Raw genomic sequence first — 21061 nt, 5'->3', positions numbered from 1 at the left:
TATATATATATATGTATATATGTATATATGTTTATATTCATGTGTGTATATATTGCGTATGTGTGGTTTTGTCTGTGTATATATGATTCCAGACATACTGCCATGTACTTGTGAAGACTACTGAAATTCAGAGGTTAGAGAGAACATGGCTTTTCTGGAGAATTGCAAGTCTTTTCAATTATTTAATCAGTTTAAGTACCGAGACATTATAAAATATTTTTCTTCATTTTAATATCAATGAGAAAATATCATGGCATCATATTACTTGACTGAAGATTATCAAACCTTGGAATCATTTGATCTGAATGTGTCCTTAAGTAAATTATGTCCTTTTATATTCACTGGCAACAAATGAGGAGAAAAAGACGATTTTACAAAACTGTCAGTAATTACCATGGTTTATTCACCCGTGGTCCAAAAGTTGATTTGTGTGGAATGATTCTTCACCTCTGGAGAACTCAAGGAAACTTCTCACCAGAGGCTGTGCCCCAACTTGATATAGATAACATTTTTGAGCTGATCTCTTTAGGAAGAGCTAACAGAGTTTACTTACTTTCTGACTTGGAATTTATATCAGTATTGGCCCTTATTTCTCCCCACCCTCAACCATTCTTTTAACTCTATTTTAATCTTTACCTGTGTACAAACAATCCAACTGGGAAAAGAAGAAGAATGAAAACTAATTCTCATGGGCTGAAAAACAACTTAAATGTATTTTTCTTGCCTCAGTTTCATCTCAAAGGACAGTAACAAAACATGGAAACCACCTACAAATTTCTCCTAAAATACCTTTCATTTCACATTATTTGACTGTTTAGTGAGCAAATCAAGAACATTGTATCTAACTGAAAAGAGGCAAAGTTCTGACCTTTTGTCCATACTTACCTGTCTTTGAAAAATGTCAGCCATATGAAGTTAGGTCCTAGGTAAACAGTAATAGAATTTGTATTTTAACTTTTTTCTGATAAAGGGAGGGGAGTAGTGGTATTGTTTTCAATGTTTTCTTCTGCCACCATCTGGAAACAGAGTAGTATTAAACATCTTTTTAGTTTACTAAGAGTTCTCTTCACAAAGTAATGCCCCCATCTGCTGGAGCTGTAAGGTTTTACCTCAAAATAAGGCTGTTAAAGAAAATAATACATGATCATTTGTGTATTTTTGAATTATATTTTCCAGTCTCATCCACTAATTTTACCAAGGTTTTTGTAGGAATTGTTAGCCAATTTCATCTGCTCTTGATGTGTTAGTTCTTCTTCCAAACTAAGAAAAACTTGATATATATTAGTTGTTCTTGGAAAGTGGTGCATAGTTTTTGTTTGTTGTTGTTGCTATTGCTGCTGTTGTTGTTTTTGAGATGGGAGTCTCGCTGTTTTGCCCCAGCGGGAGTGCAGTGTTGCGATCTTGGCTTACTGCAACCTCTGCCTTCTGGGTTCAAGCAGTTCTCCTGCTTCAAGTCTCCCGAGTAGCTGGGATTACAGGCACGCACCACCACACCTGGCTAGTTTTTGTATTTTTAGTAGAGATGGGGTTTCACCATGTTGGCCAGACTGGTCCCAAACTCCTGACCTCAAGCGATCTGCCCAACTCAGTCTCCCAAAGTGCTGGGATTACAGGCATGAGCCACTGCATCCAGCCAAAAAGTGGTATGTTTTTATATTTTTAACAAATGGGTATGAGAAAACAAAAAATGCTCAGAGCAGTCTGAGCTCTGAGGTATGCTGGCCCAGAGAGATGTGAGTAGTATGGGACTTCAGTTATGCCCCATACTCCACCCCAACTCCCTACCCTCTGCTGCTCTGTAGCCAATGGATAGTTAATGTTATATTAATGTAGATTCTTGGTGAACAACTCCGAACCTGCCTTTTATTTTCTTTTCTCTTTAAAATCTACTTGTAACTGCTGCTAATGAGCATATATTCAGGGCAACTTGAATCTATGCTCCTTGGTTGCAACCCTCAATCTTGGTCCAAATGCAGTCTCTGTGTATGTTATTAATTTTGCCTCAACTTCCTTTTAGGTCAACACATATAAAACTTACTTATATTATTTACAGAAATATTTGTGAATAGAATAAAAAGTTCTGTTTATAACTATTTTAAGTGTATAGATGTGAGAATTTTTATAGGTAATACCTAATTTTTTGGCGATAAAATCAGTGTTGGAAATATTTTCAAAATGTCCTATAACACAAATTGCTTTTAAAAAGCAGTTTCTGGCCGGGCGCGGTGGCTCAAAGCCTGGTCATCCAGCACTTTGGGGAGGCCGACGACGGCGCGGCATCACGAGCCGGGTCACGCGAGATTTGAGAGGGCATCCTGGGCTTAACACGGTGAAACGCGCTCTACTAAAAACTACAAAAACTAAGCCGGGCGACGTCGGCGGCGCCTGTCACGTTCTCCAGCTACTGGGGACGCTGAGAGACAGGGAGACCATGGCCTGAACGCGGGAGGCGGAGCTTGCAGTGACGCTGAGATCCCAGGCCACAGCACTCCCAGCTGGGTGACAGAGCGAGACTCGTCTCCAAAAACAATAAATAACATAAATAAAATAAATAAAATAAAAGCAGTTTCTTTCCTACTTTTATTTTAAAATTCCACATGAAGTAAATCTTTTGCTTTTGTTTTTTATTTACTAAGCAGAATGCTGTTGACAGGCAGTCATTTTCATTCCAGGAAAAGCTGCGGTTAGAACAGCTGAGATTATTTCACTTACATTTTAAAAATAATAACATCTTTAAATTCAACAAGTGAGGCTGGGTGTGGTGATTCAGGCCTGTAATCCTAAGTGAGGCCAAGGCAAGTGGATCACCTGAGGTCAGGAGTTCGAGACCAGCCTGGCCAACATGGTGAAGTTGGCCATCTCTACTAAAAATACAAAAATTAGCCAGGTGTGGTGGCACATGCCTGTAATCCCAGCTACTGTCTTCTGAGGCAGGAGAATTGCTTGAACCCAGAAGGCAGAGGTTGCAGTGACCCAAGATTGCAACACTGCACTCCCACCGGGGCAACAGAGTGAGATTCTGTCTCAAAAAAAAAAAAAAAAAAAATTCAGCAAGTCAGCTGGATTCAGTAATGTCTCCAAACTGGATTCATATACCTACATTGTGTATTAATGAGCTGAAAGTAAATGAGTATGTGATGGTGCCACTCAGAACCCCTTCTTGTTATTGATCTTGAACTCTTTCCTTACGGCTTCTGGGTTGCTCTTAGTAACATGACTTGATCTGCTGATACAAGACCAAGTAAAAATATATCAATTTATATATTAAATACTAGTTAAGCTTAATTTAGTTATTAGTGTTTAGATAAATATTTATAGGTAAACATATTACAATATTTTCTTTCTTTTTTTTTTTGTTGAGACGGAGTCTCTCTCTGTCACCCAGGCTAAGTACAGTGGCGCTATCTCGGCTCACTGCAAGCTCCGCCTCCCAGGTTCACACCATTCTCCTGCTTCAGCTTTAGCCTCCCAAGTAGTTGGGATTACAGGCGCCCGCCAACACACTCGGCTAATTTTTTGTATTTTTAGTAGTGACGGGGTTTCACCGTGTTAGCCAGGATGGCTTCGAACTCCTGACCTCAGGTGATCCACCTGCCTTGGCCTCCCAAAGTGCTGAGATTAGAGGTGTGAGCCATCATGCCCAACCTACAGTACTTTCTTATTCCAGAGGGTTATTTTGTGCCAGCCACCTTACTGACCATTGATATGAAATATAGGAAAAATTGTTTATCTGTTGCCTCTTTGACCTGCACTTGGACAACTTTGCAACTAAATAAATAGGACATGTTCACACCTGTTATCTCTTGTAAATGCTTTTCTTGGTACACAGCATTACAGCTCCTGCTCATCTTACTAGTAAGATGCTTGTAATACTTGAGTACTTTTGATTATCCAGCTGAGGTACATGGTTCTTTTTCTTAAACAATTCTTATTTTTGGTGTTTTACCTTAAGGCAGCTGTAGAAAAAATAATTTAAAATATGTTACTTGGTGCGTGTATGTGTAATATATATACGTATATATACATATATACATATATATTACACATATACATATATAACATACATATATGCATATATAACATACATATATGCGTATATATTACATATGTACATACATGCATATATAATACACATACACGCATATATAACATATTATATATGTACATATACATATATGCATGTACTAATATATGTAATATATACTTATATCAAGATATGTATATATGTATATATACACATACATACACAAATATACGTGTATGCATATATTGTGTATGTTACATATGTACATATATACATATACATATATGTGATACGTACATATATACATATATTAATATATGTGATATATACATATATTACATATACGTATATGTATTACACATATACGCACACACATATATAAATTATGGAAAGTTAGTGTTCTTTTAAGTGACAAATATGAAATAGCGTCCATTTTGGTTAAAAATGTATGTGTGTGTGTAGACATGCCACATTTTTAACCTAATAAAATTATAGGAATTGCTGGACTTCAGATATTTATTAAACCCAAGAGATTCCTTTCTTAAAAGATCTCAATCTTAGGTTGAAAAAATTTTCAAGCTGGTTAAGGTGTAGACCCAGGTACTTGGGAGACTGAGGCAGAAGGCTCTCTTGAGCCCAGGAATTCAAATCAAGCTTGTGCAATATAGTGAGACCCTGGGTCTTAAAAAAACATTGTTTTTAGTTCCTTTTTTGCACTTCATGTTTTAAGTTTAGACATTATTATTTTTCTACTCTGAAAAATGAAATTAGCAACCTTATGCATTCATGCTGCTTTTTTCTTTTTTTTTTTCGTTGAATGATTATTTTCACTCTGTGAAAGCTTATGTTTCCACCTGCTACTATTTATTTACCTTTTTTTGATTTTAGTTTTTTATTTTAGTGGACTCACGTCACTATTGTGTGTGTGTGTGTGTGTGTGTGTAAAATTGTGTTTTTAATTGTGCTTTAGTTGGCTGGATTTTGTTGTTGAGTTCCCCATATCCCGCCACAACACAAGGCTTTATTGGCTCTGTGTACTAAATAAGTTCATTCTTATTTGATAAGGCTATACCTGTTACCTTTATATGTGAGTGACATCTTTGCTAGGTATGAGTCTTGGTTTCTCTCTCAGAACTTTGTAAATAGTATGACACCATATTTTAGCATTTTTTCCTCCCTTGTAGGTGTTTTTCATCCTGGAGTCCCAGTGAATTCTTTTTTTTTGGCTTGAAATTTAATAATTGAATTACAATTTTCATCAATTTTCTTCTTTTCATATTTGACACATTGATGAGAATTTAGGAGATTTTATTGATGCCAGTATAGCTTTTAAGAGTGAGGTTAAAGTTAGGAGCTATGGAGAACTCCTGTAGAATTTTCTAGGCTTGTTTATTTTTAACTTGTCTCTTTAGTTACTGCTAAGGTATTTCTGTTTAACAACTTTTTGTTTTGCTTTATTAGATAGAGGAGAAAGATTCTCTGATTCCATTTTTTACCATTTTATCTGCACAATTCCTTATTAAAATTCCAAAGTTTCTATATGAAACATGTATTCCTTTTTAGTGACGGGAAGAAAGTTTATGATCTATAAATAAAGATGTCTACAGAAGAAATACAAATTGTACACATAGACATTCAAAGAGAAGTGAATTGTTGGTATTGAACATCCGTTATACTGACCGTGTTCTTTCACAATATATTATTGTGCTATGTTTTGTCTCCTAAAGAAAAGCCCAATGATGATTTTGATGACTTTTCTGACGTTTGCAGGGTTTTTTTCATGCCAGTTGAGACTAACCAACCTCTGGGAGTCAATAGACCTAACAGCTACTGCTGCTGTTAAGTAAGCTATGTCATCTTGGGCAGGTCATTTAAAATCTGTGTTTGTTTTCACTTCTGTAGGTAGTACTATGTGTTTGAGGTCCCTTTCTTTACTAACCCTATGAGTGTATCCCTCGTTTTATGCGGATACTGCCTTATCAGTGGGAGATACATATGTGCACATACATATACATATATATATTATTCCAACAAGATTGTAAGTTTTGTTTAGAGACCAAATTTTACATTTCTCGTCTTTCTCATAATGCTTGTCATAGAGCCTTGTAATAAGTAAACACTAAAAAGTTAGGTTAAATTGATTGAGAAGGTCTGGCTTTGACTTGTAGCTACTTGGTTGTCTTATTAACTTCAGTTTATGTAGATTAAACATTTTATGTAATCGTTTTTCAAAATGTGCTCATTTTCTAGATCATTTGTAATGTCATTCCAGTAAAAATTTGTCTTTCAGTTTAGTGAAAATACATCTTTAAGCAGTGCTGGAAACTAAAACCATGAACTCATTTATATATGAATATCTGTTACCCATACTGAAACACACATATGGAAATTGAGCAGATATGCCAATCTGTGGTGCTTGGTCATATTTCATTAATTATGAATTGTTAGCTTAACTTAGCATCATCAGAAAATTTATATCCTGTTTACATTGCTGACAGTAGCAAGTTGAGTGCATACAGTCTGTTGCATGAAAGGACTCGTGATTGACTTATGACAACAGTATTATTTAGGTGAAGCGATAATCTGTTGAAAACATTTTGTATTAATCAGTTAATTAACATAGTCAACTTATATTAATATACTTTGAAACTTATATTTGCAATGTATTCATTCAACAGTAATTTATTGAGCAACTTATTTTCAAATGGAGTTGGTGGGGTATTCCAAAGCAAGTCTCATGTGTGTGCCCTTGTAAGATTTGATAATTCTGAATTCTTTTAAGAAGCTATTCTAAGTTAGTTGTAATCTGCTCATAATATAGATAGAAGTTGTATACCATTGCTAGTCAGCAAGCAGAGAAGTATTTGGTAAATTGAACAAACTTCAAATTTGACATGAAGGACTGTCACTAGGAGTTCATCCACGTTGCTTCTCCCACAAAGTTTAGGATTATGTTAGTCTAAAAAACAGTGATTAGAACTAACCTAAGATGAGGAGCTTAAGTTAGTTGTGCAAACTAAGTGGAGGACTTTTATATTCTATTTCTAAGGTAGGAAAACATTTGACATCTGAATGGCTATTGAGCTATATGTAGGAATAAGTTATTAGTGTCAGCTATTTTCTAATTCTGTCTTTAGATGTGAAGAGAGTTTACTAAACAGTTATTGTTGTTGGCCAAACAGTTAGTCTAAAATACATTATGCAGAATTGGTGAGGTAGACATAGAGGCACTGAGTGAGGGTTTGGATCTGAGGAAGGCATAATGAGAAAGAAGAGTTATAAGTACTCATGAAATCTCAAGAGCAGTAAAGGATGTACTTCATAATTTTTAGAATTTATCAACAAGCAACCCTTGGAAAGCATAGGAATGGAGAATTATGACAAATAAGCCACCTCAGTTGAAAAATGGGAAGTATGAATATACACGTGATTGAGTCGAGCTTATTTAGTCATCCTGCTTTGGTTAGCATGTAACTATAAAATTTCAAATACAGATACAGTAAGTAGTGGTCAGTGAAGATATTTCAGAATTCATCTCTTCCTTTGTAAAGGTATAGATTGTAGGGGACTTACTGTCATGGGGAAATGCGCATAGGCCATTCAGAGAGCAGACAGCTTTAGATGACGCATTTTTACAATTCCTATAATTTTTGTCCTTTGTCAATACAGAAGTAAATTTAAAATGGTCAGCAGGTCTCTGATATATAATATAGTAGTGCTCTGGAATTGCAGTAATGAGAATTTCCTCCATATGCAATTGACTCTTGAACAATGTAAGGGTTAGGGGCCGAAACACCCCCCTCCCTACCCAAAGCAGTTGAAAATCTGCATATAACTTTTGCCTCCCCAAAAACTTAACTGCTAATAGTCTGCTTGACTAGAAGTCTTGCTGGTAACATAGTCAATTAATATATATTTTATATATGTATTACATATTGTATTATAATAAAGTAAGCTGAAGAAAAGATATTTAGAAAGAAAATATATCTACTATATAAAGAAAATATGTTTACTATTCATTAAATTGAAGTGGCTCATCTTAAAGGTCTGCATCCTACTCATCTTCATGTTGAGTAGGCTGAGGAGGAAGAGGAGGGGTTAATCTTGTTGCCTAGGGGTAGAAGAGGTGGAGGAAGTAGAAGGGGAGACAAGACAGGTAGGCACACTGGGTGTAACTACAGAAACACATTGTAATTTCTGTCTATCTCTTTTGGTTTCTAATTTCTTATAAAATGTTTCAATACAGTATCAACCTTTCCTCAACCATTTGCTTTGATTCCAGTACCTGTATCATAGAAGGGTCCATGTTGTAAAGAAATCAAGAGCAGTCTTGTATATTCAGAACTGTTCTGCCAGATTGTCTAATGTCAATTTGTTTTCTGGCACTGTTAACTTATACATCTTTCTCACTGTCTGGCAGTGGTTCAGAAGCATCTGTCTCCACTTGTTTTCTGTTAATTCCTCTGGTGTGGTATCTGTTAGCTCTTGAATTTCTCTAAGACCTGTATCTTGAAACCCATCACTCCCCACCCTTTTTGCCATATCTACAATCTCTTTCATGATTTTCTTGATTGGCTTTGTAGTAAATCCTGTGAAGTCATGCACAACATCTGGACATAGATTTCTCCAGCAGGAATTTGTTTCAGGCTTGTTGGCTTTCACGGCCTTTTCTGTGACAACAGGGCATCTTCAGTGGGATAATCCCCCCCGACTTTCATCATGTTCCCTCTGTGGAGGTTTTTCCATAGTGTTGACATTCCTTTCCATAGAGTTCTGTGTGTAATGAACCTTAAAGGTCCTTATGATCTCCTGATCTACAGGTTGAATTAGAGACTTTGTGTTTGGGGACCAGTGGACTACTTGGACAAAAACCTTCGGTGTTGAACTCATGGGATTCTGGGTAGCCAGGGGCATTGTCCAATATCAGAAGAACTTTAAAAGGCAGTCCCTTACTGTCTGGGTACTTCCTGACTTCAGTGACAAAGCATCAGTGGAACTAATTCATTAACCCCATTGGCTCATTCAGTGAATTAGTTCCAGTGTTTTGGCTATTACAAATAAATTTATTATGAACATACATTTTACAGGTTTTTGTGTGAACATAAGTTTTTCTGTCAGGTAAGTACCCAAGAGTGCAATTGCTATGTGGCTTGGTAAGTGTATTTATAGTTTTCTAAGAAACTACTGACAAGAAACTTTTCAGAGTAGCCATGTCAAGAAACATTCCCACCAGTGGTTAAATGAAGGATTCATTTTCTCTACATTCTCACCATCTTTGAGGTATTTTAGCTCTCCTAATTGGTGTGTGGTGATATCTTACTATGGTTTTAATTTGCATTTTCCTAGTGGATAATGACATTAAACATCTTTGCATATGCTTATTTGCCACCTGTATGTCTTTGGTGAAATGTCTACGTATGTGTTTTGCCTATTTTCTAATTGGATTGCTTCTTTTTTTATTACTGAGTTTTGAGGGTTCTTTAGATACAGATATTTTGTCAGATATGCGGTTTGCAAGTATTTTCTTCCATCTGAAGCTTGTCTCATCTGTACTATTAGAATTGTCTTTGAAATATTCTTTATTATGTAGTAGATATTTGACCATTACATGAAGGGGCAAGATGTCAAAATAACCTTTGGACTAAAACTTTATTTACAGTCAAAATTTATGTAGGTTATAAGGTAGATACCATAGTGGTGTGTTTGTTGTTTCTTTTCTGAATGCTGGCCCCAAATGAAGAAAAAATGATCTTAATAGCATACCTGATTTATATATGATGCAAAGAGGCAGATTAGATACCTACCTTGGAACTGTGGACATTTATTTCATTTTTCTGAGTAATTCGTTCTTAATTCATGAAGTGGGTAAAAAAAACTTTTAATTCTAACAATACTATAAGATAGCTAATGTAGTTCTACAGAATAAAACATACTGCAAAACCCTTTCTCCTTTTTACATTTTAATTAGCCTTATAATCTAGGAGACAATTATCACATAGTTCCTTGTGATTTTAGATTTTGGCTGAGAGGTAATCAAGAGCATCATAAACCAGAGTTGTGACTATAAAATGTAGCTAAAAGGTTTTCCCTCTCATAACAGTTATTAAGGAAAATAAAACTTAAATAGAATAAGATAAAACTTTAGACATAAAAGACTGCTAGAAGGTATCCTAAGACAGCTGAGAAGACCACTTTTCTTCTAAGAAAGAAGATGCTTAAGGGTCAAGACAATAATTGAGTACTCTGTTATTTAATTTTCAGTTAGGAAGCCTGGAGCCAGAGGACTTTGGTGGCTGAGGCCTTAGCTACCTGGCTTACACATTAAGGAGGACACAGATTTGCTTGCTGGTCTGTCTGTCAAGGCCTGGCTCAGCTAAGGGCCTGTTAACATTTCTAGAGAAGAAAACAGCATTACCATGGTTTGCTTTCTAATTGCCACTATATGAAATTAATAAATGTGAATGTAAAATATATTGGCTGATCTTCCTTCAGGTTATTGAAATGTGTTTGTACTTCTTTTTTTAAAAAGTTGGCTAAATAAGTAACAATTGAATAAGAGTATAACTTATTTGGGTTCAAATCCTGGCTCTGCCACTTAGTCGCTTTTTGATATGTGTTTTGTATGTATTTTTTTTCTAATTAATGAATAAAATTGTTATCCATTTATGGTATATAGCATGATGTTTTAATATATGTATACATTGTAGAATGACAAAAATAAGCCTATTAACCTGTTACCTCACATACCATTTTTTTGTAACAAGAAAATTTAAAATCTGCTTTCATTCTGTGAGTTCCCCTGTTAGAGGTTCCACCTATTGTAGTCCCCCTCTTATCCTCAGTTTCACTTTCCATTGTTTCAGTTACCTTTGGTCAGCTGAGGTTCCAAAATATTAAATGGAAAATTTCAGAAGTAAACAACTTATTAGCTTTAAATTGCATGCCACTCTGAGTAGTGTGATGAAATCTTGCAGTGTCCTGCTCCATCGTGCCTGGGACATACATAATTTCTTTGTCCAGCATATCCATGCTGTATATGCTACGTTGTTGCAGGAAGTCAGGGACCCTGAACCAAGGGCCTGACTGAAGCCGTGGCAGAGGAACATGAATTGTGAAAATTTCATGGACTTTTATCAGTTCCCAGATAATACTTTTATATTTTCTTATGCCTGTCTTTACTTTAATCTCTTAATCCTGTTATCTTTTTAAGCTGACAATGTACATCACCTCAGGATCACTGTGATAATTGTGTTAACTGTACCAATTGATTGTAAAACATGTGTGTTTGAATAATATGAAATCAGTGCACCTTGAAAAAGAATAGAATAACAGCGATTTTAGGGAACTAGGGAAGACAACCATAAGGTCTGACTGCCTGTGGGGTTGGGCAAAAAGAGCCATATTTTCCTTCTTGCAGAGAACCTATAAATGGATGTGCAAGTAGGGAAGATATCGCTAAATTATTTTCCTAGCAAGGAATATTAATATTAATACCCTGGGAAAGGAATGCATTCCTGGGGGGAGGTCCATAAACGGCTGCTCTGGGAGTGTCTGTCTTATGCGGTTGAGATTAAGACTGAAATACGTCCTGGTCTCCTGTAGTACCCTCAGGCTTGTTAGGGTGGGGAAAAACTCCGCCCTGGTAAATTTGTGGTCAGACCAGTTCTCTGCCCTTGAACCCTGTTTTCTGTTGTTTAAGATGTTTATCAAGACAGTACGTGCACTGCTGAACATAGACCCTTGTCAGTAGTTCTCCTTTTTGCCCTTTGAAGCATGTGATCTAGTGCCTGTTCTTACACCCCCTCCCCTTTTAAAACCCTTAATAAAAAGCTTACTGATTTGAGGCTTAGTTGGGCATCATAGTCCTACCAATATGTGATGTCACCCCTGGCGGCCCAGCTGTAAAATTCCTCTCTTTGTACTCTTTCTCAGCCAGCCAACATTTACGGAAAATAGAACCGACGTTGAAATATTGGGGGCGGGTTCCCCTGATAATATGTGTCCTTTAATCACTCAGTAGCCATCTAGGTTATCAGATTAAAAGAACATAGTATAGAGAGAGTTTTGTACTATCCCATGATTTCAGGCATCTGAGGGGTGCCTTGGAATTCGTCTCCCATGGATAAGGAGAGACTACTGTATAAATTAGATTCTGTGGTGTTTGTCTTTCTGTGCCTGGCTTATTTCAGCTAACATAATATCTTCCAGATGCATGTATGTTGTTGCAAATGACAGGATTTCTTTTTTGTTTAAGGCTGAGTTAGTGTTCCATTGTGTATATATTCCACGTCTTCTTTATCTTTTCATCCATTGATGGACACTTAGGTTGATTCGGTATTTTGGCTGTGAATAATGCTGCAGTATATATGGGAGTGAAGATATATCTTTGACATATTGATTTCATTTCCTTTGTATATATGGATGGATATTCAGGAGTGGGATTACTGGATTGACTTTTAATTTTTTCAAGAACCTCCATACTGTTTTCCATAATGATTATACTAGTTTACATTTTTATCAACCGTGTTTCAGGGTTTCCTTTTTTTTCATAATCCTCAACAACACTCATCATCTTTTGTGTTTTTTTAACAAATAGCCTTCCTAGCAGGTGTGAAATGTTATTTCATTGTGGTTTTGTTTGTACTTCCCTGCAAATTAGTAACACTGAGAATTTTCTCAAATACCTGTTTGACATTTTTATGTCCTGTGAGAAATCTTTTTGACTATTTTTTAAATTGGGTTGTTTCCTTGCTATTTTTTCTTAGTTCCTTATACAGTCATCCCTCTGTATCCACAGGAAACTGGTTCCAGGACCCCCCTCAGATACCAAAATCTGTAGATGCTCAAGTTTCTTCTATAAATTGACATGGTATTTGCATATAACCTACACATACCATCCCATATTCTTTAAATTATCTCTAGATTACTTCTAATACAATGTAAGTGCTTTGTAAATAGCCATTATAATATATTGTTTTTTAAATTTGTATTAATTTTTATTGTTGCATTTTTTCCCCCTCTAAATTTTCTCTCTCTTAAGTTGGTTGAATCTGCTGATGAGGACCGACTACATATTTTGGATTTTAACCTGTTATCAGATGTAAGATTTGTGAATATTTTCACCTATTCTGTAGGTTATCTCTTCATTCTGTTGATTGATTGCTTTGTAGAAGCTTTTTAGTTTTATGTCTCGTTTTCATTATTCTTGCTTGTGCTTTTGGAGTCATATCCAAAAAAATCTTTGCCAAGTCCAGTGTCAAAAAGCTTTTCCCCTGTGTTTTATTTCCCTGTGTTTCAGGTCTTACATTTGTCTTTAATCCGTTTTTAGTTGATTTTTGTATGTGATGTGAGATAAGGGTCCAATTTCATTCTTCTGCCTGTGGATATCCAGTTTTCCTAACACCATTTCTTGAAGAGACTGTCCTTTCTCCATGGTGTGTTCTTGGCACTTTTGTTGAACATAAGTTGACCATAAAAGTGTGGATTTATTTCTCGACTCTCTATTCTGGTGGTGTATATGTTTGTTTTTATGCCAGAACCATGTTGTTTTGAATTATCTTTATTTTGCACTAGGTATTGAAATCAGGTAGTCTGATACCTCCAGCATTGTTCTTTTGCTCATGATTGTCTTAGCTATTAAATATCTTTGTGGGTCCATATGAATTTTAGGGTTTTTTCTATTTCTATGAAAAATGTCATTAGAATTTTGATGTAGATTACTTTGAACCTTCACTTCCAGTAGTAGGGACATTTTAATAACATTGATTCTTTCAATCCATGAGCATGGAGTATCTTTCCATTTATTTGTGTCTTCACTTTCTTTCATCAATATTGTATAGTTTTCAGTGACAGACCTTTCACCTCTTTTGTTACATTTCTTTCTAATTTGTTTTTGATGCTATTGTAATTAGGACTGGTTTTTAATTTTTTCAAATAGTTATTAGTGTGGAGAAATCTTACTGATTTTTGTATGTTGATTTTGTATCCTGCCACTTTACTGTATGTATTAGTACTAACAGTTTTTTGGTAGAGTCTTAAGGATTTTCTCTATATAAAATCATGTCATCTACAAACAGATCATTTAACTTTCTCTTTTTTGACTTGGATGCCTTTTATTTAATTTTCTTATCTAATTCCTTTGGCTAGGATTTGCAGAACTATATTGAATATAAATAGCCAAGGTGGGCATTCTTGTCCTGTTCTTGATCTTAGAGGGAAAGCTTCCAACTTTTTACCTTTGGGTGCAATGTTAGCTGTGAGTTTGTTATATATGGCCTTTATTGTGTTGAAGTATATTCCTTTTATACCTAATGTATTGAGAGTTTTCTTCCTGAAGGAATATTGAATTCTGTTAGAAGCTTTTTATTTATCTGTTGAGTCAGTCGTATGATTTTTGTCCTTCATTCTGTTAGTGCGTTATATCACACTTTATAGATTTACATATGTTGAACCATCTTTGCATCCCAAAGATAAATACCACTTGATCATGGTAATTGATCTAATGTGCTGTTGAATTAGATTTGCCAGTATTTGTTGAGGATTTTTGTACCTATATTCATCAAGGATATTAGCCTGCTACCGAAACTATTCACCAAGAGGCACAGGAAAGGTCATGCACACTGGTACCTCAGAAAATAAGTCCACTGTCCTCAGTCTCAACTGTGGACCCTGATAAGACACTTTAACTTGGCTGTGGTCTGAGATCAGTTCAAGGACCCACAAGAAGACAAAACGGTCTGAATCCCTGGGTCAAGCTTTCTGAACTTGGTCCTACATTATGTCCTGAAACAGCCCTGAAGCTCAGCTCCTTCCACTCTTGGTTGCAGCCTGAGAGCAACCCTGCCTGCACATGGAACTGCTAGGAGACTCACCTGTCTGTGCCATCAGTACAGACTTGCCAGTCTCTGTCCCATAGCATATGCTGAAAAAGCTCTGAATTGGAAATCCAGCACATCTTAGCCATAGTCTTACAGAAATCCTGCACAGAAATCCTCATGTAGTCAGAAGATACATCCTTCCGTGTCCTCAGGACAGGAAGGCAGATTTCAGTCCCACAGCAGGTCCTGAAACAACCCTGAATCTTGGCATAAGCCCCGCTCAGCTATGGTCAGAGAGCAGTTCTGCCTACCCAGCATACTAGAGGGAGATGGGGCTGTCCATAGCCCTGCAAACAGGCCACCTGACCCAGGTCCCTCATCAGTCCCTGAAACACCCCTTAAAAGTGGCTCCAGCCCCTCTCAGTACAGCTTGAGAGCAGGCCCGCCAACCTAAGGACCTGAAGGGAGGCATGCAGGTTCATGACACCTTAGACAGGCCTGAAGACTTAAGTCTTGACTGTAGGCCCTGAAGCAATCCTGTGACTTAGTTCCAGCCTCACTCAGCTGTGGACTATGACAGTACTGCCTGCTCAGGTTATCTACTCAGTGATCCAGTAGGAGCCCTCCCAGGTTCCCGGAGAAAGTCACACCATCCACACACCTGGTAACAGGTCTTTTCTCTGCATATCTTCATCCCCCGTACAGACCAATGTCCTAGAAAAAGTCCAGTCCACCATCAGATAGGGTTCATATCCTGCTGCAGCCCCTGGTAACAAGGTCCTACCAGGCTTTAGCTAAGCCCTCAGGAGGGCAGGGCCCTTTCCAAGTCTGAAGCCTGGACCACAGTTGGGGAATCTGTCACGTGAATGAAGATCTGCCCTCAAATTGACTTTCCCAGGTCTTGGGCCCCACTGGGGTTTCACAGATGCCTGCCTGCATCTCAGGGCTAACACAAAGACACTTTTGTCCGTGGGTGGCTGTGAAATTATTGTTGCTATTTGGGAATACAAGCTGAAGGGCCTCCTATTTCATCTTGCTGCCATCATTCTCACATTATTATAATGTTAATCATTGGTGATTTGATGATAGGTCAGCTTTTCTTGAGTTTTATGAGTTCTGGCAGTAAAAAAGTTCCAAAATGTCTTTCACTGGGCAAAATTCAGGGTGTCAGCAAAGCTGTGTTCCTTCTGGAGACTAGATGAGACCAGAATACACTTTTTTTAAAAAGTGGTTAACTTGGTTGGATCCAAATCCTGGCTCTTCCATTTACGTACTGTTTGATTTTGGTCAACATACTTAGCCTATCCGTGTCTTCTAACCTTGAAAGAGGATTATAATAGTAGTTATCCCATAGGGTAGTTTTGAGGATTAAATGAGTTGATAAATGCAAATGATTTGTAACAATTCCTGATACCTAAGTAAACACTACTTAAGCTGTTACTGTCTAACTGTTAAAGTAGTCCTATAGGAAATCAGTGCTAAGAAAATTAGGTCTTTTAGTCATAGGTATTTGTCTATGAGTATGTAACTTGAGGAGAATTTTACAAGAATTTTACATTTTCATTAATTTTTTTCATTCCATTTATTCATTGCCAACTTTGTTTTGGGCATTATGCTACAATGCTTGGAATATAAAAAATCTCAATTTGGAAACACTAGCAAATAAACAGATAATTTTGTTTAAAATAATTAAATAATAAAGAGAAATACAGGCACTTATAAGTATTTAAAGAAGAGGCATTTCACCTAGTCTGTAATGATTATTTGTGTGTGGTTGGTGAGTGGAGCAAGAAAGGGAAGGTTTTCTATGAGGGGATGATCCTGTGGGATGGATGGGTGGGAGAATCATAAAGGAATCATATAAGTTAAAGAAAAAGGAAGAAAGGGAAGGTGAATAGAAGATTTAATGGAAAGGGAGGAGTAGCTGTTAAGAACCACATACAGGCCTGGAGGTATTATTACAGGTTCAGTTCCAGACCATTGTGGTGAAGCAAATATCACAATAAAGGAAATCACCCAAAACTTTTCTCAGTACATATAAAATGTATATTTACAGTATACTAGTCCATTAAGTGTGCAGTAGTATTATGTCTACAAAATGTACATACCTTAATTTTAAAATACCTTATTGCTGAAAAATGCTGACAGACACAAAATAGGGACATGGTGTTTGAAAAATGGTACCTATCGACTTGTTGGACACAGAGTTGCTATAAACCTTCATTTTACTTAAAAAAAAATGCACTGTCTGCAAAACACAATAAAACCAAGTGTACCTAAAGTATGGTATGAGAGTGTTGAATAAGCCTGTACTTGGGCAAAATGAAGCCATCGAAGATTTTGAGGGTCTTAGGGTTTGAGCATTTTTTACTTTTAAAAACTTGTATTTAATTCTAGAACAGTAAATTCTTAGGTATTATCTCTTCAACTCACTACGTTTATAATATTTATGCCAATTTTTTTAAGGATTTGAATTTGTTGAAATGAGCAGTCGTAAATCAAAGAGTAACAGCTTAATTCACGCAGAGTGCCTTTCACAGGTTAGTATGTATTTTCATTAACCTCAAGACCTTTTACCCTATAAAAGTGTTGAGAGAAATAGTTATCTTCTTAACTTGAATTTTCCCCTTAGCGTATAGGAAGAATCACTCTTTCTAACCTTAAGGAGATGTCAGTACAAGACCTTGAGATACCAGTACAAGGTCGTAAGAACAATCATCTGGAAGCAAAATTTTCCAGACTCTGTAAAAATTAAATGTGGACCAACAGATTTTCTTGTTGTTATGATTGTTCTCTATCCTTTTTGTCAGTTCATATTTTTTTTAATATTAGTGTTTTATACTATAATTTAATTTTATCCTTATTAAGTCTGGGTAGTCAGAATTCTAGCTTTTACTTTTTTCTTTCTAATCTAGATGCCTTTTTTTCCCCCCTTTTCTTGCTTAATTGCCCTGGCTTGAACAATTGTTGAATAGGAATGGGAAGAATGGACATTCTTGTCTTTGTTTTCATCTTAGAGAGACAGCATTCAGTCTTTCACTATTATATATGATGTTAGCTGTAGGATTTTTTTTAGATGCCCTTTATTAAGTTGAGGAAGTTCCGTTAACTTTCCTCGTCTGTTGAGTGTTTTTATAATGAACATTATCAGAAGTGCATACTGTATCCCAAGTGCTGAACATCTGTCTGTATGTCTCTTCCTTAAGAAGCTTATACTCTAGTAGGGAAATGAGCATGGTATTTCTTTTTTTTGAGACGGAGTCTCGCTCTGTCGCCCAGGCTAGAGTGCAGTGGCCGGATCTCAGCTCACTGCAAGCTCCGCCTCCTGGGTTTACGCCATTCTCCTGCCTCAGCCTCCCGAGTAGCTGGGACTACAGGCGCCCGCCACCTCACCTGGCTAGTTTTTTGTATTTTTTAGTAGAGACGGGGTTTCACCGTATTAGCCAGGATGGCCTCGATCTCCTGACCTCGTGATCCGCCCAAGACGGGCCTCCCAAAGTGCTGGGACTACAGGCTTGAGCCACCGTGCCCGGTCCTTGAGCATGGTATTTTTATGTTTGTATGTATCTAGCTTGACCTGAACTACATGTAGTTTTTAAATAAAGATTAAATGTTACTGGTATTCCTTCATAAGACTTGGCTTTCTTTTTGAAGGAGGTTGTTTAACTCTATTTCTAAAAAAAAAAAATTTTTAACTGAAATATGCTTTACGTACCTTTGTATGTAAAGTGCACGAATCCTCCATGTACAGCTGAATTAATTTCAATACATGTATATACCTGTTTAACTTCCATGCCAGATCACTTTGGAATTTGTGAACCTTCTAACTAGTCACTGCAGCTTTATCTAGCTTATGTTTTACACCCCATTACTGCCTCTAAGAGATTTTAATGAAGTTTTGGTTTTTTGTTTTGTTTTGTTTTGTTTTTTTAAGGAAGGGATTGAGTTTTTTCTTTTGATCTCATCTAGGTAGAGGAATACACATTATGATTAGTTGAGTACATATATATGTTCTTTTATGTATTTTTATAGATATTAGCTATTACCTGTACAAAGCCTATTTGTGTTACAGATAATTGCCTTTTGCCTTTGTAAATCTTTTTTTTTTTTTTTTTTTTTTTTTTTTTTTTTTTTGAGACCAAGTCTTGCTCTGTTGCCCCAGCTGGAGTGCAGTGGTGCAATCTCAGCTTACTGCAACCTCCGCCTCCTGAGTTCAAGCAATTCTCCTGCCTCAGCCTCCCAAGTAGCTGGTATTACAGGCATCCGCCACGTCTGGCTAATTTTTGAATTTTTAGTAGAGAAGCGATTTCAACCATGTTGGCCAGGCTGGTCTTGGAATCCTACCCTCAAACGATCCGCCCATCTCGACCTCCCAAAGTGTTGGGATTACAGATGTGAGCCACTGCGGCCGCCCCCCTTTTTTAATCTTTAAAACAGGCCTGCAACAAGGTGTTATTGTCCCTATTTTATAGATAAAGAAATTAAAATTTAGAACAGACTTAACCTTTTGAAATTCATATAATAGCCTCTTCTGGTGCCAGTGTCCTTACTCTTTAACTTCCTCTATAATGAACAAGTATGTATCATTTTGTCCCTAGTGAATCATTTTCTTTGCTTAGCCTCTGTACATGGAACAAGAACTCAGATTTATTTCTTTGGTACATGAAGGATTAGTTCCATGCCATCAGTCTAGGAGAAGCAAATATTTTGGAGGCTTTTATTCCAGTTCATGGGGCCAAATCTGAGATAGCACCCTATGGTTGTCCTTGAAAGACCTTTGTATTAGCTGCAGATCTAAAAAGGAATGACTTTAATGGTCCATCTTTTAAAGAGTATGGTAGATTATCTGACATAATTTTCATGACTAAGTCTAAGGCCCTTGTTCTAAGGTGAACTCAAAATACAGCTCCTTGTAAGAATTTTTTTCTGAACTCGTTCACATGCATTGAAACAGCCCTTGAGTTGCTAACATAACTAAAGTCAGTGATTCTCCCTTTTTTGAAACCTTCACAACTAAATTCTCATTCTTCCTGTGGGACTTGAGATAAATAAGAACACCATTAATTTTTTAACTTATGGTGCCATAACTCTAGAGGATAAGAATTTAGGGATGGTTGAATTGATTCATTGATAACTAATTCTGACTATTGTAAATGTGCTTTCGTATTCATTTTTTATTGCATGTGTAATATTTTTATATTTATTCACTTTATTTTCATCAGGTACAAAGAATTTTACGTGAAAGATTTTGTCATCAGAGTCCACATAGTAACCTATTTGGAGTGCAAGTACAATACAAGTAAGTCTAGCTGTCCTTTTGACTGTTATGGACCAACTTACAGATGCCTTCCAGGTTTTGCAAAAATTATATAACAAGTTTGATATTAAATAAACCTAACAAACACTTTTATAGAAGTAAAAAATTTTGCTTTGTGAATAGAAACACCACATAGCGTGAAGCAGGAGCAGATACACATATTTCCATAATGCGATAGCACTTTAACGTTCAATCTTATTTTGTTTCTGTTATCTAATACTATGGAGAGAATTCTAACCATCTTGCCCTTAATAGCTAGCAGCCAACTATGGAGTGAAAGTTCAGAATATTAGTAGGAAAAGAGATTTGAATCCAAGAGTCCTGAGTGTTGCCACTATTGTCCCCACGATCATACAAATCAATATATTTCAATCTGATACATTTTCACCTGAAGATTTCAGAGAGTCTATACTACCCTCCTATTTCTTTTGTATTTTTCTATTTAGGACCATTCAGAAGCTAGGCCAAGTGCCCAGAGGGAGAGAAGAGAGGAAATTTCTATGCATATTCAAATATGCCTTTTAAAAAACTACAACCTAACAAAGTATTCCAGCTTCATTTTTAAAATTTTGTCCTATTTATATCATTTTAGACACTTAAGTGAGCTGCTAAAAAGGACCGCTCTCCATGGAGAGAGTAACTCTGTCCTCATTATCGGACCCCGAGGATCAGGAAAAACTATGGTAAAAGCTGTTCATTTCTGGTGTTTGTTGGCATATGATGATTCTTATTTTATATAATACTGAAAATACTTTTCATTTCATTATTTTGTAACATTTTACTTTTTTTTTTTTTTTTAAATCATAGAAGACATGTAAAACTTATAAAGTTAGGGTGGTACATTTGAGTGTAGCAGACCTTTTTTCCCCTTATTTAGAATCACTTTGTACATACCCAAAAAAT

At 36.4% G+C, this 21061-nt stretch overlaps 1 protein-coding gene across 1 annotated transcript in view; it reads left to right on the top strand.

Annotated features, from left to right (window-relative positions):
* ORC4 (origin recognition complex subunit 4) overlaps positions 1-21061 on the top strand; it is an 89102-nt gene that overhangs the window by 31138 nt on the left and 36903 nt on the right. The window contains 3 exon segments of the mRNA XM_017847624.1: positions 17308-17381; positions 20064-20140; positions 20751-20841. Of these exon segments, the coding sequence (XP_017703113.1) occupies positions 17325-17381; positions 20064-20140; positions 20751-20841 (225 nt within the window). The 5' untranslated portion in view covers positions 17308-17324.

Source organism: Rhinopithecus bieti, unplaced genomic scaffold (genome assembly GCF_001698545.2).
Source record: "Rhinopithecus bieti isolate Rb0 unplaced genomic scaffold, ASM169854v2 scaffold_28529, whole genome shotgun sequence".
Classification (NCBI taxonomy): Eukaryota; Metazoa; Chordata; class Mammalia; order Primates; family Cercopithecidae; genus Rhinopithecus; species Rhinopithecus bieti.
Note: the sequence above shows the minus strand (reverse complement) of the source record. Positions and strands in the feature narration are given on the sequence as shown.